Genomic DNA, 27,723 nt, shown 5'->3' on the forward strand with positions numbered 1-27,723 from the left:
TTCTTTTTTCAGGAGCTCAAGCAGTAGAACATTTGAGGTGCCTGTAGGTCTACTCAGCTCCTGTGAGCTCCTGCCCAAATCAAGCACTGAGCATAGCCTACTCTGTACCTTATTAGCACAGGTGGTAGTGCATTTGCCCTGTGCAGGATTTTTGGTTCAAGTCCTACTCTGACTCGTTCCCCTCAATCACTACATTGGTCCTTATTTTAACATGGCCATCTCGTGACTACATCACGTCACGATTTGTGCCTTTTTGTGTTGGTTGCAAAACCGATGAACAGTCTGAGCTCTGTTCACCTTGGTGCCAGACCTTCTTGGGGCCAATCAAGCTCTGACTCATAGTCTGTTGATAAGTATACACTGCTCTAGGAGACACTGATGTCCACAACGCAAATGTATGATAGGTCTGACCGTCTGGCAAGGGTTTGGACTTTAGTTTTTGAAACCAGTGGTTTAGAGTAGAAATTGTGGGGAAGGCAAATGCTCTTGCCGTTTTCCAAATGAAGGGGGCGGTGAGAATTTAAAATCCACTTGCTGTTGAGTATTCTATGAAGAGTGACGACACAACTACGTCACTTTCTGTCCAACGATAGCGACCTCAGAGCACAAGAGGCTGTTACCTCAGAAACAACGTAGTCCAAGTAATAATCAAAGGCGAAACAACATGTTATTATTGTGACAACGTAGCTAGTTAAGATAAAGGCGGAGATGAGCATTTTCTTGAAGTCATGTTTCGTGGCTGTCACTCACGTTCTCCGACCATAATGTGAGACGGAGAAAAGGGGATCTTCGACCGAGCAGCACAGTCATAATCTGGATGACAAACATTGCTAAATGGTGGTTCTCTATCAAACTGTCCTCGTTGGCTTTATTTTAGCTAGCTGTGTGATATCATCCATCGCAAAGAAAGTCATCTGACAGCAAGTATTTCAACGTCGAAACCCCGGAGGGGAACCACTGAGGAAGGATGAAATTCACGGAGCACCTTTCGGCGCACATCACCCCTGAATGGAGAAAACAATACATCCAGTATGAGGTAAATGGCTAGCTCGCTAGCTAGCTGTCCAACAGTTATTTTGGCTCGCGCTGCTAAATTACGCTAGCTAGTTAACTGCCAAGAGAGGGATACTCTTGATAGAGCTTCGTTTTTATAACACACACAGCTACTAATCATTACTAAGTAATTTCAGTTTATCTGGCTACCCAGATAAATCAGCTAGCGAGTATAACAATTAACGTAGCATGAACTCCTAATGTTAGCGGTTAGCCGATGTTAGTCTGATAATATTGCTGGGGGGGGGGGGGGGGGGTGCATCTAATGGGGTTTGCAGTGTGTGACAGTAAATGAACAGTTTTTTGAGACATTGAATGTCAAGCGTTTGAGCTATTTAGCGTGTTTTACAAGTATTGCTTGACCTAATGTAACTCAGCGAGCCATACTATACGTTACATTAGATGTATGGTTCATAATTATTATTCTCTACCTTATTTTGCCACCTAGATAGAAAACTCTTTTGCAATGCAATTCTACAATTCCAACCAAATAGCTAGCTTGTTCAGTAGCGTTATAACGTTACAGTACAGTAGTTACCTGTAATACAGTGCACACTATTACACTGATCCCCTAACATTCTTCAGCACGGATCAACTACAAAACCCACAAAACCCAATGCCCCTGTTTGATGGAGATGATTGAATATACCTGCAATTTATGGAACTGGTGTGGATTGCAGCAACATAACTCTGCAATGAACGCCTGCATTTGGAGGTGATCACTGCTGCAGTCCTCAGTTCTACGCATTGCTGCTTCTTGCACCAGCACTGTCATGTTTACTGACACAGTCCCTGGGCTGGGTCCACTTCAGACCGCAGGACAAATGGCTACCTGTAAAATATTTGCTGGCAACCACCCTCTCATGTATCAACACCAACAAAGTCAAATTCAAGGACACTGACTTTTAATTAAAAAGCTCTGGAAAGGGTCAGCTTGCTCTCTTCCAGTACTACCGTCTGCTGGAAAATGTGTGCGCAAAATGGGTCCAGACCAGTGGTCCCTAGAGCATTTCTTTGTTATGAAGTAAGCATGCCAAATACATTCATGGCATATAGATCCAAAATAATTGTTATTGAGCTTGCATTCCTCAATGATAAACATTGCCTTTTTGAATTATGATCATGCAAGTGTGTGAAATATGGTCTAGTTGTGTCCACATCAGACAGAACTCTAAAACAGCAGCACCCCTTTCCTACCCCCCCCCCCCCCCCCCCCCCACACATCAGAACTCTAAAACGGCAGCGACCCTTTCCTACTCCCCCACACATCAGCGCTCCCTCTGACTGCAGTACACATAATTGAATCATTTCACATCAGTGCTGCTGAGGTTTCTTCAGTTGGATTAGCCTACTGATTAGAGATGGTCAGGGCTAGAACAGACAGTGAATGATGGCTCTGTGGCTCTTGCGGGGTCAGTTCTCCACACAATGATTACACAATTTGATTTTACAGACTCCTGCCAGTTGGCTAGAGTTGCAACACATTGGGACGAAGTATCACTTGCGTAGTGGTTTTCAGAAGTGTAGTCTCTTCATGTAGTGGTTTTCAAAATGTTTGTGAGAACATAGACCTAATCCTGTTTATGACAACCTGTTTGAGAGATTCTGCCTAGGTGTGTGTGCATGTATCTGTATGTATTTGAATGCGTGCGCCCATACACATATATGCATGTGTGTGAATGCATGCACGTGCCGCTCTGAGAATATTCTAATTCCTTGAAAGGTGTTGTATTTGTTCACTGCTCTCTCTCTCTCAGTTCAAGGGGATAGCTGGACTCTGCACTCAACATTCTATATGAGCAGAGCACTGTACTGCCTCAATTAGATTCATCAGGGAAACAGGCTGGCATGTACTGTTTATTCTTGTCTGAATTCATGCGGTGCATGTGTACCATGTTCATGTCTGCCTTTATTCATGTCTGTGTGTCTGTGGTTACGGTTGTTGTTGAGAATAATTACCAGTGCCTGTCTGAGGGACCCCTGTTGTTTTTGTATCTTTTACTCTTGTGGAGCTGATTTTTCTGGGTCATATTCATTACGGCAGAACAGTTTGCATCTGTAAAGTGTTTCTTATTGGATAAATTCTGGTAGTCCCTTCCTGTTTCAGGAAGTTTTTTTCAGTTCGGTGCCTGATGAATATGACCCTGATTATGGCTTACTGTTTTCTGAGCTCAGATTGGAGACGTGCAGTGGCTAACTCACCAGTAGTTAATAGCCTATAGGCCACCTACTCCTTCATCTAGGCTTGTGCGTCATAGATTTAATCCTATTATACGCGTGACATGACACTCAAATACTTTTATTTCTATATATATATATATATATATATATATGGCAGTTTTCTTTTAGCTTATTAGCCTATTTGGCAGTTGAATGCAGTGAGATTGGAGGCAGAGAATGTGTGGCCAGTTGTGGTCAGAGAAGTCACTCAACGTTCATTCTAACCAGACTGTCTCGTAGGCTACTAGTGCAGCCTAACACACACCATATCTCCACAGTCCACACTGCCTTGATTTTTGTCTGGCCTTGTGTTGTAGTTTGGCCTGTATTACGGCCCACGATGTGTAACACCCCTAGCAAGATACCACAGACCTGTGAAGGGCCAACAGGAGTACAGCGGTAGAGGAGGGAGGGGGGCTGAAGGGATAATCGCTTGCCTGTAGTGGTCTGCTTTGTTTTGGAAACTTACGCTTTAGAACCCGCTGATGAACTTAGTGCACACTCACACAGGCTCAAGCATGGGAAGTTGCCCTTTCTGTCAAGTACAAACACCATACACACACACAAACATACACAGTGGGTAGTGTGGGAAAACAAAGGCTTTGGCTACACTAGTAGCACTGCGCCCTGCTGTGTAGGCTCTGTGCTGAGTATTGCATGACAGTTGGTGATCTTTGTAAGCACACCATGCCATGCCATTCCTGTCTCTGTTGCTCTTATCATTCCTACCATCTCTGCCACACGGTTTTCTGCTCCATAAAAACACTATCTGTTCCTCACATTCACCATTTTAAAATGGAGCTAGGCTAGGGAAACACTGCTGCTAGTTGGAAAGTTTTTTTTAAATCAAACACCTGCTCACGGTTTAACCTAAGGGCTAAATGCTCCCGTGGTTTTACTTACTAGCCAAGATTTGACCACAAAGGGTCTTCGTCAGGCCTTCTACTCTGTGGTAAAAAAAAAAAAATGAACGCTTCTAATTAAACTACTGGAGCATTTAAACAGAGGACTGCCCCATTATATTAGCTAGCTCTCACAGTGACACTCCCGTGACCGTTTTTGTGCTGTGCAGAGCAGGTTCCGGCAGGGACCAGGGTCACGGCACGGTCATATCAGTGTCTTCTCTTACTGACTGGCTGCTTGACTGGCTCAGCTCCAGGGAAGAGTAAGATACTGGTTGCGTTCTAGCCCGTCGCGCTGTACAAATTACCACGATGCCTGGAGTAGTGTTTTAACATCTCAAGAACCACATTAATGATATGCACAGTCCAACTGTGTAAAGATGGTCGCAACCAGCGCCTCACAGAAGACCTTAGCTAACAAGCCAGCTACACTACACCATAGACATTAAAACCAGAAGATAGTAGCGCTGACGTCATTCACGTATTCCTATGGAAATGTCCCGATGGCACATAAAGCTGGAAGTATTTGAATTTGAAGCACGCCATATTGATGATTTGAGGCTGAATGGCACCAAAAAATTGTTAAGGATCATAGTGAAAGTGGCCGTAACTAGCAAAGGATCATGGTTGATGTAGTCGTTTTCATCCAGCCTGAGTTATGCACAAAGAGCCGTGCATGAGGGCGCGAGCCTCCTCCGTGGGGATCAAACTTGATCTTGATAAACAGATTTTAGAGCTCAAAACGCCATACAGAAAAAAATATCTATTTTACATAGGCTTTCGAGGGAAGACAATGAGATTTTGTCACCGCTAGGTTTCTACACAGTAGCCCACCAGCAGAGCTCGTGACTTGACGTTCCAGACCGGACACTGGGGGCCTGCACTACACACATTGCCATCAGTATTGTGTCAATGTGAAGTTCTACCTGCTACACCAGAAACCAACCAAAACAACTATTTTCTCATTTATTTCCATTCACAAGATAGAATGAACGTGCGCGTCAGGCATAGAGAATTGAACCTCAGCGATTCTTGCACTTTGACGCTGCCATTGGATGTGACACAACGCAGGCAACATAGCAGCTTTCATTGATTTCAAAGGAAGCATTCCCTAAATGGCTGATGGCAATGCCGTGCTCCGATAGATATAGTATAGCAGGGCTGTAAAATGGAGGACCATAGACTGGGCCCTTGTCTGTTGGTTCTCACTCTCACTATTTATGAGATTCTATATAGACAAGTTCCAAGGGGATAGATGCTAAGGGCCTTTTGGGAATAAATCTCTAGTGTAGGTCATTTTTCCCTCATATAGGTTGGCTAGACTTTACCCCCCCCCAATCTCTTGTCTAGACTCTAGGAACAGTATTTCTAATTGCCCCCAAAGGCTTGGATTATTATTTTTTATTTCATTTTTTTTATTTCACCTTTATTTATTTAAATAAATAAATATATATAACGTGTCTCTCACACACATACACACACCAAAAAGTTTAAGGCAGTGAAAGCTGACCCTAGGCCTTTGCCTAGGAGTAACATTTATCTGGACTCTCTAGGGGCATGTCTTGGACTGGAGAACTGAGGTCGCTTGTTATTGTAGCCTGATGTTGAAGCTGTTGTTCCAAGGTGTCACGTGATGAGAGAAAAAACAAGCACGTGAGAATGGATCTACCTACATCGTTGTTGGGAACAGTGAGGGTTTGTGGTGTTGGACACACACGTTGGATAAGGATACAGTAAGTATGGAACCCTGATAAACAGCCAGCAAACACTGATTGATCAGTAATGATTGATTTGGGATTCCTGCTGTAAGATAATACACACACAACACAAGTATGCCAACCAACTTTAAAATGTGCTCAACTGACTTGACTAGTAAAATGAGAGCAAATTTAAAACATCTTTCATTTAGGAAATAAAAAAACAAAACTACTTTGTTTTAAATTAAATACAAATCTTGACCTATACCAGCCATGAATGAACAACAGAAAAGCCATTGGGCTTAGTAAACATTTCTCCAGTGACTCTAGATGGCTGGTTTACTATATGACTGACCATTTACAATTTTAACATTTGGTGGAAGTTTTTCTTCACAAAGAGGACCTGCTCGGCTTTGTCACAATTTTTATTTTTTTTTCTTCTACAATGTGTGATGCTGCACTGAAAAGACGCTCACTGTCCACACTAGTACAGGGAGCACCAAGATACTTGCGCGCAGCTTTAGCTAGGATGGGGAAACGGTGCTTGTTACTTCTCCAGTATCCAAGTGGAGGGGAATAGTAGGTTCCTGGAAATAGTAGGTTCTGCAAATAATGGGAAGGGGCGGGGGGGTTATCACATTTAATACAACATATTATTCTTGCATTCCAAATGTTTATTAGGCATAGATCAACATTGGCAAATGTTGGCCGATGTAGTAACAGAAATAAAAATATAACGTCTCTCTCACACACACACACACACACACACACACACCAAAAAGTTATTTTGTTGGCATTTACGTATGTCCCCATTACCAGTAAAACATAATCAAAACCTATTTCTTTCACTTACTTGCTGTGCTGTTTCGTTCAGTCGTTTCCTTCTCAACCAGGATTTAATCATACATGTCAAGCAGTGAAGTTTCAGCCCTGTTTGTCTGTGGCCTCTTCTGTTGTGGGTCCTCTTCTTCGGTGTGCAGTGTCACTGTGTCCGTTTCCATCTTGTCCAACTGTGTCTAACATTTCACGTAAACCCTGTTTCTTGTCTGCATCGAAGTAGCGGTCCTTGTACCTAGCATCGAGCATGGTGGCGACACAGTAAAGAGGCTCAGAGAGAATGCCACCGAATTGCTTGTTCACAGCATCTAGTAGAGTACTTTTGCAAGTTTTAACCCCACGGTCTGTGTCGGCTGTTTTGTTGAGCAGAGGGTATCACGTCTGCTGCAGACGCAGTTGAAGATCTTATTTCTCGAGTCAGTTGTTCGAATGGAGCTTGGAGTGTGTTCATGTTTTCAATGAGTCCACTGGTTTGTACTGATTGTTGCAGGTAACTCATAGTCAGCTGTGTTCATGCCAAGCACTTGTTTTTGTTCCAGCAGGCTCTCCATCATGTAAAAAGTACTGTTCCATCTGGTGGAAACGTCTTGCTTAAGCCTTTTTGTTTTCACTCCAAGCTGCTCCTGTATTGCTTGCAGGTGGCTGTATGCGAGCTGTGAGTGTTTTAAAATGACCCACTATCTTCCTACCTGTTGCCACTCTCAGATATGCTGCGTTGGGCCAAAACACCTTCGTTCACAGCCAGTTGCAGCGTGTGTCCACATTCTTCCAAAGCCTTTGTCATGTTACGTGCATTATCAAGTAGCACAGCGTGTACTTTGTTCTTGGGTTTTTTCCAAGTTTCAAACATTTTCTCAAATGCCGTTGAAATGGCAGCAACGGTATGAGAACCAGCACATTCTTGAGCATGCAATATTGCTTTCTACAATACGAAATCCTTGTTGACCCACTGTGCTGTCAGACTCCGCATGCTTATGGGGCTGACGTCGCTGGTCCAAATGTCAGTCATGAAGCTAATAGCAGCGACGCCCATAGCAAGTAGCTCGCGGATGTGCGATTCAACAGTACTGTGTAACTCTGGTAGTGCAACATCTGAAAAATAGCGCCTACTTGGTAGTGTGTACCGGGGCTCAAGGTGCTCGACCAGTCGGGGGGAAAGCCGACATCATCCGCAACAGAGAATGGTTGATTGTCAAGGGCAATGAATTCCATTATCTTGGCATTAATGGATTTTGCCTTTGAGTTGTCTCACTGAAATGTTCTTACTCTTTCAAATGACTGCTTGACTTGAACTTGTTTAGTTGTTGGAAGTGTGCTCTTATTTTTTTTTCTTTCTGCTTTTGTACCATGTAGTCGCTGAACGGCTGGGGGTGATGCACTTTCAAATGAGTAATTAGGTTTGTGGTATTGAAAGATTTCACTTTCTCCCCTCCTCGGGAAATAATAGCTGCACAAACATTGCATATGGCCTTTTTGTTATCTTCCTTTGAAACTTCAAAATAGATCCACACCGCAGACATTGTGGGCTGGGTTAGGAATTCTGTATTGCACATGTAGAGCTGTATTTTTCGTGGCGTCATTACGTCACCTACCTACGTTTATATAGGTATACACTTAAGCTTTGACATCGGTTTTCAACATCAGCGTTAAACTAGACATCGGGCCGACGTCAATGTCGGCATTTTTGGCTAATATTGTCCGATTCCGATATTCTCACCGATATATCATGCATCCCTATTACCAATGTGTTATCTTCCAGGACACTAGACTTCTTTCCCAATCATTTGTTAATTTCTCTTCATTCGTTGCTCTTGTTTGTAAATCTACTGAATCCACTCATTCATCAGAGCATGAGTGACCTTGACCATGCAGCTCCTATTGGCACTGAGGACTTTTATTGTCCTCAGACTCGCTGGCTTTTCCACAATAATAAGTGACTTCTTGTTCTCTACTCTGGGGCACAGAGAGCGACTGTATAGCAGGGGTAGGCAACTAAATTCAGCAGGAGGCTGGATGGTCGGGGGGCTGCCTGCTTGCTCCTGGGCAGAAATTCCCTGGCTGTTTTAGCTAGTCAGTGGTGCAATAATCTGGGTGCCCATGTTAAAGAGGGGCTGAACTCGCTGATTTGGCCTGGCTTTTTGCAAGAAGCCATGTATAGTAGTAATGGGTGAAATCAGTAGTTACATCTCAGGATACTATTTTTGACAATATACTGTATATTAATATTTTTGACAATATTGCAATATTATGTTTGTGCTAGCTGTCTGTACCTGCGCCAAAACTCCAGTAATTGTCCTTCTATAACTTGTTCTCCATCTGCTTTTATGTGGTGAGCCAACATGTTTATACCACTTTTATTTCATGACTGATCAAAAAACTTTTTTTCTCTCTTGTCTCTCAGCAACAGGCATGGTGAGAAATATGTTTGGAATGTCGAATCGCTATGAAATCGCAGTATCGAATCGCAATACATATAGAATCATGAGAATTGCAATACATGTCGTATCAGCACCTAAGTATCGTGATAATATCTGAGGTCCCTGGCAATTCCCATCCCTAGCGTATAAAGGTCCAGCAACCCAAATGTTGAGTGTTCGAATCACATCATGGAGAACTTTAGCATTTTAGCTAATTAGTAACTTTGCTACTACTTAGCTAGCATGTTACCTAACCCCTAACCTTAAACCCTAGCCTAGCTAATGGGATGACACATTTATAAAATGAACTGCAGACATTGTGTTGTGTTCGACGCGACATCACTTGTGTTTCGACACTTGGACTCCTTCAATAATGCAGCACTACACCAAGTATTCACACACGTAAGCAAACAGCTCAATGTGGTAGAGCAGCACGATGTAGTGTATGACTCATGACGCTGTCACTGCTTAAAAAGGGATAGACTTCTTGTATTTGCTCTAAGCTAGCGCTAACGCTAGTTAGGTTAGAGACTTTATTTTTACCCCTTTCTCTTGTTTTTCTCTCTCTGTTTTGCAGGCTTTCAAGGATATGCTGTATTCTGCCCAGGACCAGGCTCCCTCTATCGAAGGTAAAATAAGATGTGTGTGTGCACGTGCATTCTGCACACAATTAGGGCCTGACCCCCCACATCTCCCCAACACTACTGATAGCTAACCCTTGGCCTTTCAGTATCAAACCTATTCTGTAGAAATCAATGCAAGAACAAAGTCAATCCTCTGGGAGATGAGCAAAGTGAAAAAGAGAGAGAGGCGGAAAAGAGTGTTGAGCCTGGGAGAGGAAGCGACATGCACAATAATCACATCACAGCTTCTGGCCATCAGTCTTTGGTCTAACAGCGAGGAGAATGACAATGCATTGCTCATGCCTTTTTCTAGTGTCGCTGGCTACGTCATAGCTGCCTTCAGTTTCATTGGAAGGCTGATCCGTTTCTACAGCGGGATTCTCAGTGAAACACCTCATGTCCCTTTAAGACTTCCCTGTGGTGTTTCTGCATGGCATTGTGTGCTTGGAGACTTAATCCAACTTGTTACGTTTGACTAGCAACAGAGGCTACTCTGAACCACTGGTGGGAACTGCAGTATAGACATATATAGGTGGAGGATTGTACAGTGTAGCTACGCTCATTAGGGTATCAACCCTAAGATGAGCCTGAAGTTAGACATAGGTGTTAGGCTAGTCAAAGTTGGAAGGATCTCAAGCAGACATGTAGGTGGAGGATTGTGCAGGGTAGCTTCTCTCAAAAGAGAATGGGTTTACTATCAAACCTGTGTATGTCTCTGTGTCAGACCTGGGTTCAAATACGATTTTAAAACATAGCCACCTACCTGGCACTCCAGGCAGGCGAAAGAAAACGCTCAAAGTATTTGAAAGATTTCAATAATATTTGAACCGTGTGTGTGCGTGTGCGACATATTTAGAGCCTTATTTAGAGACTGATATGATTTTTGAGTCCGATACTGATTTTAGGGAGCTATATCTGATATATATCTGCCGATACATGATTTTTTTACAGGTGGACTGAAAAACATACCTTTTTTGCACAAATTGTGCTCCAAAGGATTAACAGATACTCTAAATTATGATTTCGTAACTAAATATAAAATATACATTATTTAAGATTTTTTTTTTGTGGTTTACATGATAACCACCAAAAAGCAACTATACAGTGCATTCGGAAAGTATTCAGACCCCTTGACTTTTTCCACATTTTGTTACATTAGTTTTATTCTAAAATGTATTAAATTGGTTTTTTTCCTCATCAATCTATTCACAATACCCTACAATGACAAATCACAAACAGGTTTAAAAAAAAATATATATATATATATATATAAAAAACTAACTGAAATATTACATTTACATAAGTATTCAGACCCTTTGCTCAGTACTTTGTTGAAGCACCTTTGACAGTGATTACAGCCTTGATGCTACAAGCTTGGCACACCTGTATTTGGGGAGTTTCTCCCATTCTTCTCTGCAGATCCTCTCAAGCTCTCAGGTTGGATGGGGAGCGTTACTGCACAGCTATTTTTGCGTCTCTCCAGAAATGTTTGATCGGGTTCAAGTCCGGGCTCTGGCTGGGCCACTCAAGGACATTCAGAGACTTGTCCCGAAGCCACTCCTGTGTTTTGTCTGTGTGCTTAGGGTCGTTGTCCTGTTGGAAAGTGAACCTTCACCCCAGTCTGAGGTCCTGAGAGCTCTGGAAAAGGTTTTCATCATGGATATCTGTACTTTGCTCCGTTCATCTTTCCCTCGATCCTGACTGGTCTCCCATTCCCTGCCGCTGAAAAACATCCCCACATTATGATGCTGCCACCACCGTGCTTCAACGTAGGGATGGTGCCAGGTTTCTTCCGGACGTGACACTTGGCATTTAGACCGAAGAGTTCAATCTTGGTTTCATCAGAACATAAAATCTTTTGAATTGGGTTTCTCATGGTTTGAGAGTCTTTAGGTGCCTTTTGGCAAACTCCAAGCAGGCTGTCATAAAGGTAAAAAATAAAAGAATGTGCCTTTCACTGAGGAGTTTCTTCCGTCTGGCCACTCTACCATAAAGGCCTGATTGGTGGAGTGCTGCAGAGATGGTTGTCGTTCTGGAAGGTTCTCCCATTTCCACAGAGGAACTCTAGAGCTCTGTCAGAGTGACCATCAGGTTCTTGGTCACCTTCCTGACCAAGGCCCTTCTCCCCCGATTGCTCAGTTTGGCCGGGCGACCAGCTCTAGAAAGAGTCTTGGTGGTTCCAAACTTCATCCATTTAAGAATGATGGAGGCCACTGTGTTCTTGGGGACCTGCAATGCTACAGACATTTTTTGGTACCCTTCCCAAGATCTGTGCCTCAACAAAATCCTGTCTCAGCTCTACGGACAATTCCTTCGACCTCATGGCTTGGTTTTTGCTCTGACATGCACTGTCAACTGTGGGACCTTTGACAGGTGTGCCTTTCCAAATCATGTCAAATTAATTGACTTTACCACAGGTGGACTCAATGAAGTTGTAGAAACATTTCAAGGATGATCGATGGAAACAGGATTCACCTGAGCTCAATTTCAAGTCTCATAGCAAAGGGTCTGAATACAGTCGTGGCCAAAAATTGAGAATGACACAAATATAAATTTTCACAAAGCCTGCTGCCTCAGTTTGTATGATGGCAATTTGCATATACTCCAGAATGTTATGAAGAGTGATCAGATGAATTGCAGTTAATTGCAAAGTCCGTCTTTGCCATGCAAATGAACTGAATCCCCAAAAAACATTTCCACTGCATTTCAGCCCTGCCACAAAAGGACCAGCTGACATCATGTCAGGGATTCTCTCGTTAACACAGGTGTGAGTGTTGACAAGGACAAAGCTGGAGATCACTCTGTCATGCTGTTTGAGTTCGAATAACAGACTGGAAGCTTCAAAAGGAGGGTGGTGCTTGGAATCATTGTTCTTCCTCTGTCAGCCATGGTTACCTGCAAGGAAACACGTGTCGTCATCATTGCTTTGCACAAAAAAGGCTTTGCAGGCAAGGATATTGCTGCCAGTAAGATTGCACCTAAATCAACCGTTTATCGGATCATCAAGAAGTTCAAAGAGAGCGGTTAAATTGTTGTGAAGAAGGCTTCAGGGCACCCAAGAAAGTCGACCAAGCACCAGGACCGTCTCCTAAAGTTGATTCAGCTGCGGGGCACCACCAGTACAGAGCTTGCTCAGGAATGGCAGCAGGCTGGTGTGAGTGCATCTGCACGCAGAGTGAGGCGAAGACTTGGAGGATAACCTGATGTCAAGAAGGGCAGCAAAGAAGCCACTTTTCTCCAGGAAAAACATCAGGGACAGACTGATATTCTGCAAAAGGTACAGGGATTGGACTGCTGAGGACTGGGGTAAAGTCATTTTCTCTGATGAATCCCCTTTCCGATTGTTTGGGGCATCCGGAAAAAAGCTTGTCCGGAGAAGACAAGGTGAGCGCTACCATCAGTCCTGTGTCATGCCAACAGTAAAGCATCCTGAGACCATTCATGTGTGGGGTTGCTTCTCAGCCAAGGGAGTGGGTTCACTCTCAATTCTTCCTAAGAACACAGCCATGAATAAAGAATGGTACCAACACATCCTCCGAGAGCATCTTCTCCCAACCATCCAGAAACAGTTTGGTGACGAACAATTCCTATTCCAGCATGATGGAGCACCTTTCCATAAGGCAAAAGTGATAACTAAGTGGCTTAGGGAACAAACATCGATATTTTGGGTCCATGGCCAGGAAACTCCCCAGACCTTAATCCCATTGAGAACTTGTGGTCAATCCTCAAGAGCGGGTGGACAAACAAAAACCCACAAATTCTGACAAACTCCAAGCATTGATTATGCAAGAATGGGCTGCCGTCAGTCAGGATGTGGCCCAGAAGTTAATTGACAGCATGCCAGGGCGGATTGCAGAGGTCTTGAAAAAGAAGGGTCAACACTGCAAATATTGACTCTTTGCATCAACTTCATATAATTGTCAATAAAAGCCTTTGACACTTATGAAATGCTTGTAATTATACTTCAGTATTCAATAGTAACATCTGACAAAAATATCTAAAGACACTGAAGCAGCGAACTTTGTGAAATTTAATATTTGTCATTCTCAAAACTTTTGGCCACAACTGTACTTATGAAAATAAGGTATTTCTGTTTCTAAACCTGTTTTTGCTTTGTTATTATGGGATATTGTGTGTATATTATTTTTAAAGCCATTTTAGAATAAGGCTGTAACGTAACGAAGTTGAAAAAGTCAAGGGGTCTGAATACTTTCCGAAGGCACTGTATATCCTCAAAAGTCAGTATAACACTGGTTCAGTTTACCTTCTTAGGTACAACTTAAAGATGTCTGTCTATGGCTGTGGATAAGAAGGCAGAAGTGTTTGTGCGGAAGCACCACAAGTACACTAATAAACCAGAAGGGCTGAATGAATTAAGCTTTGTCTCAAAGTTAATCTGGTAGTAAATCTGAAACTGCACTGTTCACAAGATCACAAATTGTGCAGTGAAATTGTGTAACATGCAGTTCATAATGTCACCACTTAGTAGATTCGCTACAGTGCTGTACAACAGTCAAAGGTCATGTAAAGAAACACTTTGGCAACCTGCAATGAGAGCTTGTTCAGAGATACTTTTGAGGAGATGGGGAGACTCCATTGGATTTGTATCAACGGCAGTTGTGAATGTTTCCCATGCGTCGTCAATGGACTGTGCTGTGCATTCTGGGTGATTCCCGGGACTAGGAGGGCTCTACTTCAAGGAGTGCAGGGGTCAATTGGGCACTAGCTCAAAAACCCAACATTAGCATGAATTTCATCAACAAGAAGTACAACATTACAAATATTTAACTTGTTATCTATAATATCGTATATCTTTGAAATCATGACATTACGTACTTTGAGGAAAATAGGCAGGTTTCTCGACTCACCCTGACTTTGAGAAGGGGTTGCATGATGATTAGCAATTGCGTGAGGCAGCATGACAACGTGAATGCAATTGGTCTACAGTCTGCTGTGTGAGGTGTTATATGTTCCGCCATTCATTGCCCAATGGGATTCCTAGCTCCTCTTTTTTCTCTGTCTTTGGCTTGTTGTCGCATAATGTACTGTCTGTTATGACAAGCACATTCTAGCTGTTATTTTATAACATTTTTTTGCATTTTATTTTAATAGGATCCCCACTACTCTTCCTGGGGTCCACACATTCATTACGGAAATGTTTTCTTACTGAAACCATAATGTAAATTACACTGTTATTTAGTACAAAACGTGTCTGCTATATATTTCAACTGCAAATGGCATGCACTGATGACTGAAACATTAATGCAGGAAGATGCTTGCCGCACTGGTTTTAGTCACACATTACTAATTTTGCTAGCTGGCTAGCTAACAATCTTATCTCATCATGAATTAAGCAGATGGACTGAATTCTTCTAGATCTGCGCCAACCAACTAAAAAATCCCACTAACACATTGGGCCCAGACAATAAGTGTTATTTTTGTATGAAGGATGAGTCAGTGTTGACTATGTTGTCAGTCCTGTGTTCACACATAAATAGCACAGATTGCTTGCTAGCTAGCTAGGCTAACTACATTGCTGGTTAGCCAGCCAACGTTAACCAAGTGAGCATGTGATGAGGACAAGGCTGCTTGCTTGATGAAGTGTACTTTTGATTTACTTATCCAAATACGCTGTCGCTGGCAAGCTACTCAACATCAAACCACCATGCTCACTCTGACTCACGTTGTGATTTACAGGCTGCATGATGTTAAATGAGCAGCTCGTAGAGCGCCCTCTTCAGGCAATCATTACCTTTTTAAAAAAAAAATTAAATGCCGATTTTTAATATCAGTCTACCAATTTATCGGTCGGGCTCTAATAATATCCCTCTGGGTTTATTTTTATTAAACCATAAAAATCCCATTGAGACAGTCTTTTTTGCAAGGGAGACCTGGCCAAGAAGGCAGCAGCAATCAATACAACATTTTATTAATTCAATCAGCACAACAATACAATCCAGCCTACAGGAAACAATTACGCTACTCCTGAACAGAGTTTTGCACCAGAGTTTTAAACTCAATAAGGGTCACTAGTACATCTAGTTTAAGTGTACTTTATACTTTGTCTCAGGTGCATAATAGGAGGCAGGTTCTTCTGAGCAAAAACAAACACAGATTCCTGTGGTCATCTGAGGTCATAGTTCAACCAGCACTATCATTGATAGGATTGGCAATAAACATATCTAGCCTACCTCTGGGTCTGTGTGTGCTGTTGCTATGGCTGGACATTGGACACTAGGCCTGGAGTGTTGCCAAAGTTAGAAGTCAACTCATCAGTGTATCAGTAAAACAATCTCCGGACACTGTTGTGCTCCCAGTGTGTTTTAATATAACAACGTTGTAGCCAACCAGTGTTATATAACCAAGAGAACGCCGCAGCCAGCACACAGTGAAACGCACACTCCCAACCAAGTGTTTTTTGTTAATAGCCTTAGCTCTTTGTTCAGTAGGCCTACCTGCAATTATCCTTGTTTAAGTTGCTTTAATACACCATAGACACATTTAATTAAAAAAATGTGGGGTTTTAATGGTTCACCAAACCCACGGTTCAGTACGTATTGCGGTTTTTGGGTCACGGTTCGGTTTTGGTACAGAGCGAAAATTAAAATGCCATTCACAATGTTCCTTACTTGTCTGTTTTGACCAGATTGTTATGTTGGGCCTCTCAAGTTTCCACTCTGATGAGGTGGGAATTTACCAGTTGTGAAGTCATAAATACCAGTTAAGAAATGCCGATTTGGCTAATGACCAAAAAGCTGTCAGCCATAAAATAAAAGTACAGCTATCATGCTTGTAAAGAAATTTATAGTGTTAATATATTTATTTTTATAAGTAATGTTTTGTTGCATTTAACTGCCAAAAATGTTGTTATAGAGGCCATTTTCTTAGTAGGTGTCTTCAGAGGACACCATGTGGGAGAAGTGGATGCTCAGGATGATAGATTAGTTTCCCACTAGTAATTACCAGTTTGAGGGCTGTTCAAGTGGATTTTTCAGTCGTGGTAAATTCCCACTTCCTACTTGGTTACGAACGCACCATGCATCTGCCTCCTTCAGTGCCAGATGCGTACTTGTGACTCTCATAACACGGGCGTGTCTGTAGCTCAGTACATCTCCCACTCAGGGGTAATGTGATGGGCTTTCACTGTTAAAGGTCCAATGCAGCTGTTTTTTATTTCAAATACTTTCTGGGTAACAATTATGAACCTTACTGTGACTGTTTTCAATCAAAATGGTCAAAAATAAACAAAAATAGCTTCTTAACAGAGTGCAATTTCTCAAGCAAGAGTTTTGGCCAATTTCAAAATTTTAGCTTTGGTTTGCTTATATAGAGTTGGTACTACATGTTTGCTAAAATTGATGCAATTGGGAAGTTCGTAACATGGCTCAAGCACTTTCAGGGTCAAGCACTTTCTGAAACTCCCTATTCTCAACTATCGAAAAAGGGCGCATATCCACGGCTATAAACCAGACTGTAAAAAAAAAAAGATAAACAAAATAGCCTACCTATCACTCTTGTAATTTATTTGGCCAGTCAGAATCAGCTGCCAAGGGCTGCTTGAATGTAGAGGGGAGACGATGGTGTGTTTTAGTTTTTTTGTGTTTCCATCTTGCTCCTGTATACTGGGGTGATGTCGGCGTAAATGTGTCAACATATTTTAGGTGTTGGCAGCTGCGTATGCTATTCTTGTTGAGTGGCAACATACTGTTAATGTTTTCTCCACAACTCTCTGCCCATTGTCAAAATGTTCCCAAACCGGAGATTTAAATGATGGAGGATCCTCCAATTCTGGTTTATTGACCCTACCACATGCCATCGTACAGAACTAGTTCCCTGCTGCCCCTCACAAAAGGACAGTTTGAAATGCGGCAATTAAGATTATAATTTTTTATTACAACGTTTGCATAGGCTCTAGTTGTTTTAACCTCTATGGGCTAGGTGGGACGCTAGCGTCCCCCCCGTGGTGCACTCCATCAACAGCAGGTGCATTTCAAGAGCGGCAAATTTGAAACCAAATAAATGTCAAAATTCAAATTTTTCAAACATACAACTATCTTACACCCTTTGAAAGATAAACATCTCCTTAATCTAACCACGTTGTCCGATTTCAAAAAGGTTTTACGGCGAAAGCATAAAGTTAGATTATGTTAGGAGAGTACATTGACAATAGCTGTGTGTAATGTTTTGTCAATTCAAAGACAGGGTCACCAAAACCATAAAACCAGCTAAAATGATGCACTAACCTTTTACAATCTCCATCAGATGACACTCCTAGGACATTATGTTAGACAATGCATGCATTTTTAGTTCTATCAAGTTCATATTTATATCCAAAAACAGCGTTTTACTATGGCATTGATGTTGAGGAAATCGTTTCCCTCCAATAACCGGCAGTCAAGTCAGCACCACAAATTAAATAATTAAAATTAGAAAACATTGGTAAAATATTATATTGTCATTTAAAGAATTATAGATTTACATCTCTTGAACGCAATCAACTTGCCAGATTTAAAAATAACCTTACTGGGAAATCACACTTTGCAATAATCTGAGCACTGCGCCCAGAAAAATACGCGTTGCGATACAGACTAGCCGCCATGTTGGGGAGATCTAAAATCGAAAATACTATGTAAATAATCCATTACCTTTGATTCTCTTCATCAGATGTCACTTCCAGGTATCACAGGTCCATAACGAATGTAGTTTTGTTCAAAAAAGCTCATCGTTTATGTCCAAAAATCTCAGTCTTGTTAGCACATGATCTAAGCCCGCCGGACTTCACTTCATGAACGAGGGGAAAAAATATATTTACGTTCGTTCAAACATTTTTTTACTTTTTTTTTTTACATTTTAGTCATTTAGCAGATGCTCTTATCCAGAGCGACTTACAGTAGTGAATGCATACATTTCATACAATTCATTTTATTTTTTTTATTTATTTTTTATTTTTTTAATTTTTTTTTTTTGTACTGGCCCCCCGTGGGAATTGAACCCACAACCCTGACGTTGCACACACCATGCTGGCGTTGCAAACACCATGCTCTACCAACTGAGCCACAGGGAAGCTGTCAAATGTTGTATAGCATAAATCATTAGGGCCTTTTTTAACCAGAACATGAATAATATTCAAGGTGGACGAATGCATCCTCTTTTATAACGTATTGGAACGAGGGTACCCAACATGAACTCGCGCGCCAGAGTCTAATCGGCCATCACCGTTCCATGGCTCTTGTTCGGTCAGATCTCACAGTAAAAGACTCAAAACACTTTGTAAAGGCTGGTGACATCTAGTGGAAGCAATAGGAAGTGCCAAAACATTAATCAACCCCTGTGTGTTTCAATGGCATAGGCTTAAAGGTAATTCAACACATCAGGTATCCACTTCCTGTCAGAAAATGTCTCAGGGTTTTGCCTGCCAAATGAGTTCTGTTATACTCACAGACACCATTCAAACAGTTTTAGAAACTTTAGGGTGTTTCCTATCCATATATAATAAGTATATGCATATTCTAGTTACTGGGTAGGATTAGTAACCAGATTAAATCGGGTACGTTTTTTTATCCAGCCGTGAAAATACTGCCCCCTAGCCCCAACAGGTTAAAGGAATAGCCTGATGTTTCAGCTCAGATTTACTCGAGGCATGTGCCTACAACGCAGTGTAGGCATTGCCTCCCGAGTGACGCCGTGGTCTAAGGCACCGCATCGCAGTGCTAGCTGTGCTGCTAGAGATTCTGGGTTCGAGTCTGGGCTCTGTCGCAGCCGGCCACGACTGGGAGATCCATGGGGTAGTGCACAATTGGCCCAGCGTCGTCCGGTTTAGGGGAGGGTTTGGCCGGCAGGGATGTCCTTGTCCCATCGCGCACTAGCAACTCCTGTGGCGGGCCGGGCGCAGTGCACGCTGACACGGTCGCCAGGTGTATGGTGTTTCCTCCGACACATTGGTGCGGCTGGCTTCCGGGTTAAGTGGGCATTGTGTCAAGAAGCAGCTTGTTTGGGTTGTGTTTTGGAGGACGCACGGCTCTCGCCCTTTGCCTCTCCCGAGTCCGTATGGGAGTTACAAGACTGTAACTACCAATTGGATAACACGAAATTGTGGAGAAAAAAACAGGTAAAAGTAAAAAATAAAATAAAAACGAAGTGTAGGCATAGCTTATAAGCCTATTGTTTTTATATTGTAAATATATATATTTTTTTATGTGTTCATTCAAGTAGACAGTGCGCACCGAGGTGCTCGTACCGAACACCCCTAGTTTTTTCCCAGTCAACAGAACTACAGAAGGTATTCATACCCGTTAACTTATTCCACATTTTGTGTTACAGCCTGAATGCAAAATTGATTTAAATTTATTTTTTCTCACCCATCTACACACAATACCCTATAATGACGAAGTGAAAACATGTTTTTAGACATTTTTGAATTTTTTTTGAAAATGGAATACAGAAATAAGTATTCAGAACCCTGAGTAAATACATGTTAGAATCACCTTTGAGTCCTTCTGATCATACTTTTTTTAAATTTATTTTTAAATTTTTATTTTTTTGTCTCTAAGAGCTTTGCGCACCTGGATTGTGCAATATTTGTACATTATTCTAGGGCCTCCCGAGTGGCGCAACAGTCTAAGGCACTGCATCGTAGTGCTAGAGGCGTTACTACAGACCCGGCTTCATTCCCGGGCTGTGCCACAACTGGCTGTGGACGGAGTCCCATAGGACGGTGCAGCGTCGTCCGGGTTAAGGGAGGGTTTGTAGCTCTGTAAAGTTGGTTGTTGATCATTGCTAGACAGCCATTTTCAAGTCTTGTCATAGATTTCCAAGCACATTTAAGTCATAACTGTAACTAGGCCACTCAGGAACATTCAATGTCATCTTAGTAAGCAACTCCAGTGTATATTTGGCCTTGTGTTTTAGGTTATTGTCCTGCTGAAAGGTACATTTGTCTCCCAGTGTCTGTTGGAAAGCAGACTGAACCAGGTTTTCCTCTAGGATTTTGTCTGTGCTTAGCGCTATTCAGTTTATTTTTATCCCAAACAAACTTCCTTGTCCTTGCGGATGACAAGCATACCCATAACATGATGCAGCCACCACCATGCTTGAAAATTTGAAGAGTGGTACTCATTGATGTGTTGGATTTGCCCCAAACATAACGCTTTGTATTAAGGACATAAAGTTAATTTCTTTGCCACTTACTTTGTCATTTAGGTTAGTATTGTGGAGTAACTAAAATGTTGATCCATCCTCAGTTTTCTCCTATCACAGCCATTAAACTCGAACTGTTTTAAAGTCACCATTGGCCTCATGGTGAAATCCCTGAGTGGTTTCCTTCCTCTCCAGCAACTGCGTTAGGAAGGACGCCTCTCTTTGTAGTGACTGGGTGTATTGATACACCATCCAAAGTGTAATTAATAACTTCACCATACTCAAAGGGATATTCAATGTCTTCTTTTATTTTTTACCCATCTACCAATAGGTGCCTTTCTTTACGAGGCATTGGAAAACCTCCTTGGTCTTTGTTATTGAATCTGCGTTTGAAATTCACTGCTCGACTTAGGGATCTTACAGATGATTGTATGTGTTTGGTACAGAGATGAGGTAGTCATTCAGAAATCATGTTAAACAATATTGCACAAAGTGTGAATCCATGCAACTGATTGTGACTTGTTTAGCACATTTTTACTCCTGAACTTACTTAGGCTTCCCATAACAAAGGGGTTGAATACTTATTGACATTTCAGCTTTAAATGTGTTGTTAATCTGTAAACATTTCAAAATTCATAATTCCACTTTGACATTAGGGGGTATTGTGTGTAGGCCAGTGACAAAAAAGGGGTGTGAATACTTTTTGAAAGCACTGTACATGATCCAAATTTTAGCTGCAATATCCAAGCAATTTGAAAAACCAAAAAAGTAGATTGTGTTCATTTATTGGCGCATTGATTGAACCATGTTGTGCGCTGTAGTTTATAAACTGTGGATAGTGCTTATTAAACCATAGAATTAAGAATTTGATTACTAGAATGGACATGAACTTTATTATGATGGTATAAAGGTCAGGGAGTTTTTCAACCATGGTTTGTCAGTGCTGTGCTGAGAAATTGTCAAATAATGAATTTGAAGAATTGATCTGCACTGTATGTTTGTTAGCTATTCAGACAGTTTTAACGGAATGATTCCATACATTTTTCAAATTAACTACCAATATGCCAACATTCCATTCAAACAATGCAGTCAGTCCACAGCCATACACTGGCTTTTGTCAGTTGATGATAGGACTTAGACAAGTTGTGAATGTAACAAGTACTGATGTTGTATCTTATAATAGAACTCAAAGCTTTCCAAGAAACATTTATGGTCTGTTTACATATATTTTAGAGGCTATTTATACAGAAAATGTGAATAAACCGATATAAACTGTATATATAATTAGATTACAATATTTTAGGTTGACAGTTATATTACAAATGTTTTATATATATATATATATATATATATATATATCACATGCCTTTACTTTTATTTTCCTACATAAGTAAAATCAAGATTATGCACCTACTGCCTTTCATTCCAATTAGACTGTTTTGGATATCTCCCTGACCAATATTTGTATTTGTATGCCAAAGCAGCAGCAGCTGCTCTTCCTGGGGTTCAGCAAAATTAAGGCAGTTTATACAATTTTAAAACATTACAATACATTCACAGATTTCACAACACACTGTGTGCCCTCAGGCCCCTACTCCACCACTACCACATCTACCGTACTAAATCCATGTGTATGTATAGTGCGTATGTTATCGTGTGTGTCTGTGCCAATGTTTGTGTGGCTTCACAGTCCCAGTGTTCCATAAGGTGTTTTTTTAAAATCTGTTTTTTAAATGTAATTTTACTGCTTGCGTCGGTTACTTGATGTGGAACAGAGTTCCATGTAGTCATGGCTCTATGTAGCACTGTGTGCCTCCCATAGTCTTCTGGACTTGTGGCTTGTCTTGTGGGATATACATGGGTGTCTGAGCTGTGTGCCAGTAGTTTAGACAGACAGCTCGGTACATTCAACATGTCAATACCTCTCATAAATAAAAGTAGTGATGAAGTCAATCTCTCCTCCACTTTCAGCCAGGAGAGACTGACATGCATATTATTAATATTAGCTCTCTGTGTACATCCAAGGGCCAGCCGTGCTGCCCTGTACTGAGCCAATAACAATTTTCAAAAGTCCTTTTTTGTGGCACATGACCACACGACTGAACAGTAGTCAAGGTGCGACAAAACTAGGGCCTGTAGGACCTGCCTTGTTGATAGTGTTGTTAAAAGGAACCACCAGCTTTCATATGTTCTCATGTTCTGAGCAAGGAACTTAAACATTAGCTTTTTTACATGGCACATATTGCACTTTTACTTTCTTCTCCAACACTTTGTTTTTGCATTATTTAATCCAAATTGAACACGTTTCATTATTTATTTGAGGCTACCGTAATTTCCGGACTATTAAGCGCACCTGAATATAAGCCGCACCCACTGAATTAAAAAAAATATATACTTATTTTGAACATAAATAAGCCGCACATGTCTATAAGCCACAGGTGCCTACCGGTACATTGAAACAAATTCACTTTACACAGGCTTTAACGAAACACGGCTTGTAACAAAAATAAATAGGCTTTAACGAAACACGGCTTGTAACAAAAATAAATAGGCTTTAACGAAACACGGCTTGTAACATTTGCAGTAAGCTTTAGTTGTCTTTTTGCACTGAGTCAATTCCTCACGCTGCTGTTTCCAACGTCTTATCATCGACTCATTAAGACCAAGCTCCCGTGCAGCAGCTCTATTTCCTTTTCCAGCAGCCAGATCAATCACCTTCAACTTGAAAGCTGCATCATATGCATTTCTCCGTGTCTTTGCCATGATGAGGGTGACAAAATGACTACCGTAATCAGAATGATGGGAAGTTTGAGAGCGCTCGATTTAAATCTAAACAGTAATCAAAAAAGTTGTTTGACCTTAACCCGTTCGGCAATTTCATTGGTCTAATGAAAGCTTCATGCCGCCAAAAAACTGAGCACGTCACAGAATGTGTTTTTTTGGGAGGAAAAAAATTTGAAAGCGGGAAAAATCCATATATTAGCCGCGTCATTGTTTAAGCCGCGAGGTTCAAAGCTGGGAAAAAAGTTGCGGCTTATAGTCCGGAATTTACGGTAAATCGATTTTATTGATGTATTAAGTTAAAATAAAAAAGTGTTCATTCAGTATTGTTGTAATTGTCATTATTACAAATAAATAAAACGAAAAATCGTCCGATTTAATCGGTATCAGCTTTTTTTGTTCCTCCAATAATCGGTATCGGCGTTGAAAAGTAATAATCAGTCGACCTCTATATTAAATCATCAACATGTATTGATCACATTTTTATTAATGCTGCAGATATTTGCTTTAAAGCAGTATCCAAATCCATAGGACGTAGTGATCACAATATAATAGCCATATCTAGAAAAACCAAAATTCCAAAGGCTGGGCCTAATACACTGTAGAGGTCATACAGTAAGTTTTGTACTGATTCATATGTTGATGATGTAAAGAATACAGTTGAAGTCGGAAGTTTACATACACCTTGGCCAAATACATTTAAATTTAGTTTTTCACAATTCCTGACATTTAATCTGAGTAAAAATTCCCTGTCTTAAGTCAGTTAGGATCACCACTTTATTTTAAGAATGTGAAATGTCAGAATAATAGTAGAGAGAATGATTGATTTATTTCAGCTTTTATTTAATCACATTCCCAGTGGGTCAGAAGTTTACATACACTCAATTAGTATTTGGTAGCGTTGCCTTTAAATTGTTTAACTTGGATCAAACGTTTTGGGTAGCCTTCCACAAGCTTCCCACAATAAATTGGGTGAATTTTGCCCCATTTCCTCCTGACAGAGCTGGTGTAACTGAGTCAGGTTTGTAGGCCTCCTTGCTCGCACACGCTTTTTCAGTTCTGCCCACAAATTTTCTATGAGATTGCGGTCAGGGTTTGTGATGGCCACTCCAATACCTTGACTTTGTTGTCCTTAAGCCATTTTGCCACAACCTTGGAAGTATGCTTGGGGTCATTGTCCATTTGGAAGACCCATTCGCGACCAAGCTTTAACTTCATGACTGATGTCTTGAGATGTTGCTTCAATGTATCTACATAATTTTCAATCCTCATGATGCCATCGATTTTTGTGGAGTGCACCAGTCCCTCCTGCAGCAAAGCACCCCCACAACATGATGCTGCCACCCCCGTGCTTTACGGTTAGGATGGTGTTCTTCGGCTTACAAGCACCCCCCTTTTTCCTCCAAAACATAACGATGGCCATTATGGCCAAACAGTTCTATTTTTGTTTCATCATACCTGAGGACATTTCTCCAAAAAGTATGATCTTTGTCCCCATGTGCAGTTGAAAACCGTAGTCTGGCTTTTTTATGGTGGTTTTGGAGCAGTGGCTTCTTCCTTGCTGAGCGGCCTTTCAGGTTATGTCGATATAGGACTTGTTTTACTGTGGATATAGATACTTTTGTACCTGTTTCCTCCAGCATCTTCACAAGGTCCTTTGCTGTTGTTCTGGGATTGATTTGCACTTTTCGCACCCAAGTACGTTCATCTCTAGGAGACAGAACACGTCTCCTTCCTGAGCGGTATGACGGCTGCGTGGTCCCATGGTGTTTATACTTGCGTACTATTGTTTGTACAGATGAACGTTGTACCTTCAGACATTTGGAAATTGCTCCCAAGGATGAACCAGACTTGAGGTCTACAATTTTTTTGGCTGATTTCTTTTGATTATCCCATGACGTCAAGCAAAGAGGCACCGAGTTTGAAAATAGGCCTTGAAATACATCCACAGGTATACCTCCAATTGACTCAAATGATGTCAATTAGCCTATCAGAAGCTTCTAAAGCCATTACATAATTTTCTGGAATTTTCCAAGCTGTTTAAAGGCACAGTCAACTTAGTGTATGTAAACTTCTGACACACTGGAATTGTGATACAGGGAATTATAAGTGAAATAATCTGTCTGTAAACAATTGTTGGAAAAATTACTTGTGTCATGCACAAAGTAGATGTCCTAACCGACTTGCCAAAACTATAGTTTGTTAACAAGAAATTTGTGGAGTGGTTGAAAAACGAGTTTTAATGACTCCAACCTAAGTGCATGTAAACTTCCGACTTCAACTGTATTTGCTTGTCTGTGGTGTGTAATGAGGAGCAACCAGACGCTGCACTTGACGCATTTTATGAAACTACTTATTCCAGTTACTAATAAGCATGCACCCATTAAGAAAATGACTGTAAAAACTGTTAAATCCAATTGGATTGATGACAAATTGAAAAATTGTATGGTTGAGAGGGATGGGGTAAAAGGTATGGCAATTAAGTTTGGCAGCCCAACTGATTGGCAAATGTACTGCAAATTAAGAAATCATGTGACTAAACTAAATAAAAAGAAACTACACTAGGAATGAAAGAAATTATATAAAGAATGATAGCTTTTTACTTTGGGGCAGCTTAAATACAATTTTGGGGAAAAAAGCCAACTCTGCATTTATTGAATTAGATGGCTCATTCATCACAAAGCCCACTGATATTGCTAACTACTTTGACTTTTTCATTGGCAAGATAAGCAAACTTAGGGATGACATGCCAGCAACAAACGCTGACACTACACATCCAAGTATATCAGAGCAAATTATGAAAGGCAAGAATTGTACTTTTGAATTCCGTAAAGTCAGCGTGGAAGAGGTGAAACATTGCTGTCTATCAACAATGACAAGCCACCAGGGTCTGACAATCTAGATGGAACATTACTGAGGATAATAGCAAATGATGTGGCAAATAGGAGTGGCAATATCTTCAATTTAAGCCCACTAGAGAGTGTGTGCCCTCAGGCCTGGAGAGAAGCTAAAGTCATTCCACTACCCAAGCATAGTAAAGCCCCCTTTACTGGCTCAAATAGCCAACAAAATCAGCCTGTTACCAACCCTTAGTAAACTTCTGAAAAAAATGGTGTTTGACCAGATACAATGCTATTTTACAGTAAACAAATTGACAACAAAATTTCAGCACGGTTATAGGGAAGGACACTCAACAAGCACAAATGACTGATGATTGGCTAAGAGAAATTGATGATCAAATGCTTGTGGGGGCTGTCTTGTTAGACTTAAGTGCAGCTTTTGACATTACTGATCACTAACGTATTATGGCTTTACACCCTCTGCGATAATGTGGATAAAGAGTTACTTATCTAACAGAACACAGAGGGTGTTCTTTTAATGGAAGCCTACCAAATATAATCCAGTTACAATCAGGAATCCTCCAGGGTAGCTGTTTAGGCCCATTTGCTTTTTTCAATTTTCACTAACGACATGCCACTGACTTTGAGTAAAGCCAGAGTTTCTATGTTTGCGGATGACTCAAGACTATACACGTCAGCTACTACAGCGACTGAAATGACTGCAACACTCAACAAAGAACTGCAGTTAGTTTCAGAGTGGGTGGCAAGGAATAAGTTAGCTCTAAATATTTCTAAAACTAAAAGCATTGTATTTGGAACAAAAACACTCACTAAACCTTAACCTCTATGGGCTAGGTGGGACGTTTGCGTCCCACCTACTCAATAGCCAGTGTAATCCCGTGGCGCGATATTCAAATACCTCAAATGCAAAAACAAATGCAAACATATGACTATTTTACACCATTTTAAAGACAAGACTCTCGTTAACCTGTCTGGGCTAGGGGGCAGTATTTTCACGGCCGGATGAAAAATGTACCCAATTTAACCTCTCTGGGCTAGTGGGACGCACCCTAGTCAACAGCCAGTGGAATCTCGTCGCGCGAAATACAAATACCTCATAAATGCTATAACTTCAATTTCTCAAACATATGACTATTTTACACCATTTTATAGATACACCTCTCCTGAATCGAACCACGTTGTCCGATTTCAAAAAG

The 27,723-nt window shown here is 41.2% G+C and overlaps 1 protein-coding gene across 1 annotated transcript in view; it reads left to right on the top strand.

Annotated features, from left to right (window-relative positions):
* Positions 1–566: 566 nt before the first annotated feature.
* The window catches only part of LOC106599164 (solute carrier family 53 member 1), a 58,348-nt gene continuing 31,191 nt past the window's right edge, over positions 567–27,723 (top strand). Inside the window, exons 1-2 of the mRNA XM_014190278.3 lie at positions 567–1,036; positions 9,704–9,755. Of these exons, the coding sequence (XP_014045753.1) occupies positions 968–1,036; positions 9,704–9,755 (121 nt within the window). The 5' untranslated portion in view covers positions 567–967. The remainder of the gene's footprint in view (positions 1,037–9,703; positions 9,756–27,723) is intronic.

Source organism: Salmo salar, chromosome 03 (assembly GCF_965601325.2).
Source record: "Salmo salar chromosome 03, fSalSal1, whole genome shotgun sequence".
In the NCBI taxonomy this organism is placed as follows: domain Eukaryota; kingdom Metazoa; phylum Chordata; class Actinopteri; order Salmoniformes; family Salmonidae; genus Salmo; species Salmo salar.